General features: G+C 40.8%; 1 protein-coding gene across 1 annotated transcript in view; it reads right to left on the bottom strand.

The window, feature by feature from the left end:
* Positions 1-497: 497 nt before the first annotated feature.
* The window catches only part of SCPEP1 (serine carboxypeptidase 1), a 37258-nt gene continuing 28342 nt past the window's right edge, over positions 498-9413 (bottom strand). Inside the window, exons 11-13 of the mRNA XM_081933466.1 lie at positions 8361-8498; positions 5392-5555; positions 498-3015 (exon numbers count right to left, since the gene is read on the bottom strand). Coding sequence (XP_081789592.1) covers positions 2941-3015; positions 5392-5555; positions 8361-8498 — 377 coding nt within the window. The 3' untranslated portion in view covers positions 498-2940. The remainder of the gene's footprint in view (positions 3016-5391; positions 5556-8360; positions 8499-9413) is intronic.

The raw sequence follows: 9413 nt of genomic DNA, 5'->3' as shown, positions 1-9413 counted from the left end.
TGTCCAAGATTGGCAACGATATTAATTCCCAGAATTCCTCAGGCAACATGGCTAGCTGGGGAATTCTGGGAGTTGAAGTCCACAAGTCTTAAAGTTACCAAGGTTGGCCACTCCAGCTTAATATGTTGTACAAACTCCAGCCACTTGTATTTTATTCAATAAATCATGTACATAAGCCAAAAGGACAATCATGAGCTAGGCAGATCAGTGGTATTCTAGGCACGGCCCTATTTAAAGATCTCTTCCCCCACCAAGTGGCCTAATAGTTCATTGCACATTAGGAGTGATCATAGAAAAACATGCAAGCCCAGGCAAGATTAAAAGAAAAGAGCTGTGTGCTACATTCATGGGAAGAGAGGTTGAGACAGAGCAGCTTAAATTTCTACCACAGCCCTCAACTGAGGGAGGGGGGGGGGAGAGAATACAACACAGTCCTTTTATATATATATATATATCTGCTCCATCACCCAGATACATTTGCAGAGCTGCTCATGAGGTATGAGGAAAATCAATCTTTATTAAGGCCACGTCTTTGGCTTTCAGATTTCATATACATATACATAATACATGTAAGACAAAGGTAATTTCACCACCACAGAATACATTTCTTTTTCTGTTAGAGAGGCATTGAACTGTGTATAAAGAATGTCAGTTTCATTTCCAACAGTTGGCAACTTTAAGGAAGACACAATGCTTTCCCTACAAACTTCACGATTCAAGAGACGTACTTCTGTACCAATGTGTGAGAAGCCTCCATAGTGATTTCCCACACAGAACGAGCAAGTGGGTCAGCCAGAGGAGGATAATTCTGAACTAAGTTTGTGTATTTGCTTTTCCTCAGCATTAGAGGCAGACACGTCCATCCATCTACCTCATGGAATTTTATAATTATTATCCACAAGTAGGCTTTGGCACTTCCTGACTCAGCGTTTTACTTCATTTTATCGTTCAATGTGTAAACAATGCAAAGGAAACAAATGCTCCGCAAAGCCCCTTCATTTGATTACTCCCCTGAACAGAGAACTTAAATCATGAGTCAAAAGAAAGAAATACAAAACAAAACAACTGTGTTGGATTTGTGAACAACAGACTAGCTAGCCTAAACTGGCAAGTCACTTAAAAGGTTAGGTAATTATGTCCCCCTAAATCACAGAAAGTATTCTTGTCGGAAAGGAACAGAGAAAATCACGTTAGACCTATATTTCTCAATTTATCATCCAATTGTGCTAAACTGAGCAGTTTCAGAATCCTAGCAGCTACCATTCCAACCCATCTGAACCACATCAGATGGATTAATAGTAGTATAGCCTTTATTGTCATTGTACATCATGTATACAACGAAATTGGTTTAGCCAATCCATGCCAACAAATACAAACAACATGAATAGTATAAAGAATAATCCCTATGCAAGTAATTAGGAAAAGAAAAAGAAAATCTAGTCATACGTTTCCGCGTGTCTGTGGAGTGATTGTGGTTGTGTTTAAGAGTCTGACAGTCCAAGGATAGAAACTATTTTTAAACCTATTTGTTTGGCTGGCTATGCTTCAATGTCTTCTGCCCAATGGTACAAATGCGAAGAGACACTGACCAGGGTGTGAATCATCTCTGAGTATCTTCCTTACTCTGCTAAAGCAGCAAAACCTGGCGATGTCATCCAGTCATGTTAGAGGGCAACCAATGGACTGTGACAAACAATCCAATAATTTGACCTTTGCTTAGACTGAGATGGGCAATTATGGTCCCTTTACATCCCATGGACTTCAACTCCCAGAATTCCTAAGCCAGTCATGAATTCTGGGAGTTGAAGTCCACAGGTCGTAAAGGGGCCATACTTACTCACGACAAGTCCATTAGCCTAAAGATCAAGATTAGGACATGATGAACCTTTGCTCCAGGTTGCTGCTTTTATTCCTATATTCCCTCCTCGTTGGAAGCCAAGGAAAACAACAGTTTCTACTTTAGAAGTGAGGCCTTAGCTCTGTATGCAGTCGGACTTAGGCCTGTCAATCCTGAATATACTTTCTAGGCAGCAAATCTCATTTAAATAAGACCTGAATCCAACCCCTTGTTTTCAATCAAGAAAGAAGGGTGATGGCTTTGGGCATGAGCTGTGGGGCAGCCTCCACAAGGTCTATTGCCTGAGCAGGCAGAAGAGTGCTCGAGCTGAAAAATTCCCTGGCTTCCCAGTCCCAGGACAATTTCACCCACACTTGATCACATGGCTTGTCTCTGGGAGGCCAAGAATCAGGAAAATTGCCTTTTCATGGGTCTGGATAAGGAAATATCTACAAAGAGGCTCCAAGTGGAAGGTGTGTGTGTATACATAAAAAAGAGAATGAAAATCAATCAAAAGGAAACATTGCCCTTGAGAAAATATTGCTTCAAGAGTGGGAAACCTCTTTTGTCCTGGGAGCTACTCCAGACTATTTGGAGGCTAGGACAATGAAGTCTCCAACTGGATGGGCCTGAGTCTGGATGGGAGGCATTTTGGGAGTGTTTAGAAGCTGGAAATGGATGCATTTAACCTCTGGGAGACTGGTCGGTCCATCTCTACTTCCTTTTGGCAAAACCTACCTCAAAAGAGTATCGCTGATATCTCACCAATTTTGCCAGATGCTGCAAAAGGAGGATCTTCTGAGGCTGCAACATGGAGGCCACACACAGCCTACAAAACTCCCTGATTTATTCATACCTTCCTTTTCCAGCATTTAAAGATTATACTAACCAGAAGTGGATCAAGAGATCTTCACATTTTACAAAAGAAGTCACCACAGGAGAAAGTGAATTATTTCCATCTATCCGTCTCCTTAAAATGCCTGGCATAATATCTGAGAAAATCAAAACACAATGGTGTCATTGTTCCTTCTTCTTTCAGGGTGCCACAAAAAGATTCCAAACAACCTGTTTTTTGTTATGTAGAGGAGCCAAGCCAGCTGGCTCTAATTTAGCCACTGCTTTTGTTGGGTGACCATCCTAAGCATCTTCAGCGCCATGTCACCCTGGTCAGCCGGGACCTGAGAACAAAAAAGCACCAGCGGTTAGCCAACTGCAGTGGATTTTGCAGAAAGAACAGGAGCAGCCATAAAAGAAAAGGGTGCGGGGACCACAAAGTAGAGAACATTCCACCTTAAGTTTTGTAATGTTATTCATCTACTGTTCATTGTTCAATGAGGCCAAAGAAAAATAAAATAAAAAAGGAAATAGAAGCCTTGCTCATCATGGTAAAACTACAATATATTTTTAGATTTCATTATCTCAAATACAGATGGTTAACCATAGTCCTTTAGGACAGGGATCCCCAACCCCCAGGCTTACTGGGCCTTGAGCCTTTTGGAACAGAGGCGCAGAAGTGAGGGGCGAGTTCCCGTGAGCATCCCCCACTCAAATGAGTAGCGTGTGAGCACATGCACAGATCCATCCCATTTCTCCTTCCCCTGCCAGTCCACAAAGCTGAAAAGGTTGGGGAACTCTGGGTGAGGGAACTTCAGGGTGAGGGAATGGCAAATTAGATTGTCTCTGATGGAACAGAGATGAGAATGCGGCCAAGACCGACAAGGTGCCAGTAAGCTTAGTCAACAGAGCCTTTCCAGATAAGGAGAGGATGAGAGATCACCCACTTGTGCTCCAGACAGCCACTCCTCATGAAGAGACTGCTGGACAGGGGTTGACCGACAGGTCAGAGCCCTGGGAGATAAGGAAAGCCATCAAGTAGTCAATCATAGTGGAGTCTTTAAGCACATTGGGTTCATCCAACCTCACTTACTAGACTTTTGGATTTATAGTGACTTTTTAAGTCACTATAATCTGATGAACAAAACTTTGTCCCAACAAACAAATTGTTGGCTCAAACAATTCAAAGAAGATGAAATAAATGTAATTGAGGAAACATATAAATGAATTAAGGGAACAGGTGAATTTGAAATATTAGGCCTTTTGCTAAGATTTTTGAAATAAATAAATAAATATTTTCTTTGCAGAAACATATATTGTTTAATCTATCAGGAACCAACCAAGATGATTGGTTGAAATTTGAAAATAAAGAATTCTGTGATTATAGAAACGGGACCCTAAAGAAGACTAATGTTCAAGGCAGGAATATTAAAACAAGGAAGTTGGAACCTATCTTCGGTTCTTGAACTGAAAGAAAAGGGGTGAATTTTATAAAATGACAAAGTTATGATGCTTGAGAAATTTCAAAGAATCGAGAGAGAAACATAAAACTAAATTGACAGAAATAATTTCTGCATCTGCAAATGCATTTTTGAAGAAGACTCTAAGGAAGAAAGACAGGGAAGAGACTAACATGAAGGAAATTATAAACTGTCAGGAAGAAGAGGCAAAACAAATTCCAGATGTATAAACATTATAAAGTAAAGAAATGATTAATTATAAGACAGAAATGACAAAGTGAAAACACAAATGATAAACCAGGAGATGAAAAGTGACCTGGAAGAATTTTGAGATTGGGAAAAAGGAAATTTAATTAGAGATTAAGTCCTTTGATAGCAACAATGAATTGAAGATCAAGATTGTTGGAAACAAAAGAATGGAACATTAAACTTCTTTGATTGTGGTTAAAATAAGAAATATTTCTATAAAATTCTGGAAAACCTTTATGAACTTTAGGCCAAAACTTGGTTAGAAATAACAATGATCTTTAGAATTAAGATAGGATTATGGGGGAAATTGTTTCACTTTTTAAGCATTGTTAAATTCTTAATAAAAAATATTTGAAAAAAGAATATTGATATGTTATTATGATCAAATGAAAAATCCTTTCTTATGGCAGCCTCTCTCCTCTTTTTTGCAAAATTTTTATTTTATTGGCAGTTTCTCACTTTCATGGCAGGGACGCAAGTATCATTATACTTGCTCTATTCTTTTGTCTTTCTACTATGCAAAGCTGTGTCTGTAAAATGTTTTTCCTTCTTACAACATACAAAACAGAACTTTACTTTACTTACTTTATTTAGATTTCTAGACCGCCCCCTCTCCCGAAAGGGACTCGGGGCGGTGTACAGTCAAATTAAAACACAAATACATAGGAATAAATATAAATACACAAATCTTAAATTAAATGAGGAGGTTAGAAGACTGTATCTTAAAGTAAAGCAGTTAAAACCTTAAAAACATCCCCAATTAAAACCCAAACCCAATTAAAATAAATCCCCGGGAGGTAAAACTAAGAGAGTGCCAGGCCAGCTGATTGAAACAGGTGAGTCTTTAACTTTTGACGGAAGGAACGGAGGTCGGTGGTGGTTCGAATGTCGGGGGGGAGGTCATTCCAGAGGGTTGGGCCCATCACAGAGAAGGACCTACTCCTAGGTGTCGCCCGCTGACACTGCCTAGCGGACGGCACCAGGAGCTCTGAAGGCATGGAAAGGACTTACCATATGGCCAGCCTTGAGGATCCAGAAGAAGCTCAGGTTACAATAGGATTTATAAAAAGCAGCCGTCTCTGTGCATTCTGAGCATGTGTACAAAGGCTGCCACTTCAGTGCATTAAATTCTTTCAGTTTCGGCCATTTTAGCTTCCGGAGCCAAGCTTCTTGCCCTAAAAATAGAAGAGTAATCAGTAACTCTTATCATAAAAAATCCTGCAACAAACTGCTGCAGTTTGAACAGATGATTCCCCCACCTAGCGTGGTGGAGAGCCATGGTGGCACAGTGGTTAGAAGGCAGTATCGCAGATTGACTCTGCTCACTGTCAGAAGTTCGATCCTGACCGGCTCGAGGTTGTCTTAGCCTTCTGTCCTTCCGAGGTTGGCAAAAGAGGACCCAGATTTTGGAGGGCAATAATGCTGACATTGTAAACTACTCAGATAATACTATAAAGCACTATGGGGCAGGAAATAAGTCTAAGTGCTTATTGCTATTGCTAGCCATCAAAATAAATAAAGCAACAAAAAGCCCTGGAAAGAGCAACATGCAGATTAATAAATAAAAGCGAAAAACTCTTTCAATGAAAGATGAATCACCTTAGAGAGTTATTAAAAATCTTGGTTGCAATTGCCCATAATGGCCCACTGTGGAATTAATAAAGCACTTAAAACATGCCGCAATCTTAGCAGTGTGCGCGCGTGTGTGTGTGTGTAACATATATAGCTAGACACCTGCTGTCATGTTGGCTATCTCAATCATTGCTACCATTATTCAGGAACTCAGCTTTGAAACCATCATGGTTTAACTGGCTGATGCTAATTTACCACTAATTACAATTTGCTTTCCAGACCTTGAGATAGCAATCTTATCCCAATGTCTGGGAATAAATATTGTCACTGAATAGAAAAGAACAGTATAAATGTGGAAAACTGTGTGAAATCATTGGTACACTGCCTAGGATCCCTTGGGAGTAGGCAATGAATACGTTTTATACATAAATAAATATGTTTATTTATATTACTGAAGGATTTACTTTAGTCAAGAAGATTATCTAACTGTAATCTAAATATAAGCATACCATCCCTTTGCCCAGTGCTAGGAAATTGAATTACTTCATAACTTAAGTCTATTTCTACCCGGCATTGATATGAATGCCTTTGATCAAACAAACCTGAAAACTCCAGTCATTTTTGCTCAAAAGGACCAACACAGCAATCCACCGAAAGAATTGAGACTAAACTCAGCGGAGTGGGCAGATATAACACAGGCTGCATTCATACCTATTATTCAGCCTAGAATTGTTCACCTGGATTTGTTAACCACACTTCAGTGGTCTGGTTTATGTATCTCATTAAAGAAAAAACCAGAACACTCCTTGCCTAGATTAATGTTATACTGTATGTTAATCATTTTACCTGGGTTAATAAACTGCAATTGAAAAGAAGAAGAATCTATTAGAGTTTAACATATGCCTGCAAAGACTGATGAAATCTCAAAATGGAGCAAAGTAGAAATGGAGAGGGCTTAGGAAATAAATCCAGCACTTTCTGTTAAGGGTTATCTCATCATTAAAAGCAAAAAGAAATCCAAGCAGCTACTCACGTGAAGGAATCCCATTTTAAGATGAAAGGGACAATATAAACTCTACAAACAAGCTTGTACTAGCTACTTCTTACTTATTCACAAGCAGTGACGTGCGGTGAGGTTTATGGCTGGTGAGGCTGGTGACGTCATCAGGAAGGCGGGGAATGGGACCACGTGTGCTGGAGGCTCAGGCTGCCTCAGCCTCCAGCACACGTGATCCCATTCCCCACCTTCCTGAGCGTGCTCCACCGGCTCGCGCTCCGCAGTCCTCGAAAGCGACTGGGGAAAGACGAGAACCTTCCTGCCTCTGCTGGACTTCGCATGCTCCTCGCGACTGCTATTGCAGTCGCGAGGAGCGCGCAAAATCCAGCAGAGGCAGGAAGGTTCTCGTCGTTCCCCAGTTGCTTTCGTGGCTTCGTCATCCAGGAGCACCAACAACATTTCTGCCTCCGCAGCTCCCGGGCGCGGCCGGACGGAGGTAGCCAGAGTGGCGCCAAGGCAGTCTGGCGGGCAAGCGAGCGAGGATCAGGCTCCCTCGCTCACTCTTTCGTCCGCCCGGACCGCCTCGGCATCACTCTGGCTACATCCGTCCGGCCGCGCCCGGGAGCTGCGGAGGCAGAAATGTTGTCGGCGCTCCCAGATGACGAAGCCACGAAAGCGACTGGGGAACGACCCAGTCGCTTTCATGGCTTCGTCATCCGGGAGCGCCGACAACATTTCTGCCTCCGCAGCTCCCGGGCGCGGCCAGACGGATGTATATAATATATATAGTATATAATATTATATACTATTATTTCATGAAGAGAGGTGAGGCTCTGCCTCCCCTGACCGCACGTCCCTGTAAGACAATGTCTTGATCCTATTTCCTAGCAAAACATCCCTCCTATACAAAAGGTTAATGTCTCTCCAATACTCTCTTCAATGTATTTCTCTCTTCAATACTCTCTTCTAACCCAGCTCACTTCTATCTACTCTTTCTAGATTCTGTAGCCCCCATTTCCTTCTACAGCTATGCCATTGACCATCCTTCCACCATTCACCCACTCAATTCTAACGTTTTTGCTTCTGATTTCTTCACTTCCCTATCTTGCTTGATGTTTCATGCCGTTTTTGACACTTTGCTTCCAGTTTTACTTCCAGTTTTTGACAAAAACACACCCATTGTGAACCATTGGTTTACTTAGGTGCAGATCCAATTAATGAAAACTGCAAAAAAGACTGTAAAGTCAGGTCAGTCACATAACTTTTTTAGAACTGTCACAAGTTACAATCATGATGGACAGGCTCCATGATGGTCATACGTCAAGGAGTACCTGTATACAGTTGCACCTAACATTAATGACCTGCTTTGCTGTCTCCACCAAGCTCACTCCCATGGGGAAAACACCCTTACCTATTGTAGGAACGATGAGATCCAGCTGCCCGTTGTATACAGTGACATTCACATTGGCCTCCAGCAAGCTGTCCACAATATCAATTGCATTTTTCATAAAGTCTTCAGCCATGTTCATAAAGACACCTGTTGATTGCCCTGCCAAGTGATAACAAAAGAGTAAGAAGAGATTGATAACTTTATGCTGTCTGAAGGTCATACACAGTGTTATTGATACAGGAAAGGTGTGTGTGTGAGAGAGAGAGAGAGAAAAAGAGACAGAGACAGACAGACAGACAGACAGAGACAGACAGACAGATGCACTCAAAAAAGGCACATCTGCCTCATGGCCAGGATCTGGTATTTCCATTTCTTGCTGCAGTTAATTTTTTTTCTTTTCATTTTAACCTGCAAAAATTAATTTTTCATGCATTTTCAGTTTTTAAGTTGAAGGGAACTATGATCCACTACGGAATGTTGGCGCCAGCATTAAAAAGTGAAAAAACAAAGGAGCTTGGGGTTTATAACCTGAATCTCAGAACCACCTAAAAATTCTCACTAACAACTTCATAGTTGTAAATAGAATTTGAAATAGTGTAGTAATTAACTTCAGCCTGATTTAGAATCTAATTGGCTTTTAATTTGGGGAAATTTTCCCCCCTATCCCTGATTGTAATTGGAAATCTAGTAAATGAGACAAGTTAACACAATTTTAAAAATATATAAGAGGAGCATGGACAGTATATCTATACATGGAATTTCTATTAATTTTGTGTGAGTTTAATATAATTGCTGTAGTGGGTTTTATGAGTTTCTAAAAATATTTTTGTATATTGTTTTTACTGTGGTCTGTACACCGCCCCGAGTCCCTTTGGGGAGAGGGGGCGGTCTATAAATTTAATAAAAATTAAAATTAAATTAAATTAGTGTTCTCTGGCTGTCATTTGATGAAAAGATTCTTAACCTAGAAATGAAAAAGATTGTCACATATACAGAGAACTAGAACTATCTAGACAGCCTTCCGAATTTGGCACTGACCAGATATGTAGATTTCAACTCCCAGCATTTTCAGCA

Source organism: Natrix helvetica, assembly GCF_964273705.1.
Source record: "Natrix helvetica genome assembly, chromosome: 1".
NCBI classification, from domain to species: domain Eukaryota; kingdom Metazoa; phylum Chordata; class Lepidosauria; order Squamata; family Natricidae; genus Natrix; species Natrix helvetica.
This window is presented reverse-complemented; position numbering and strand designations above follow the sequence as displayed.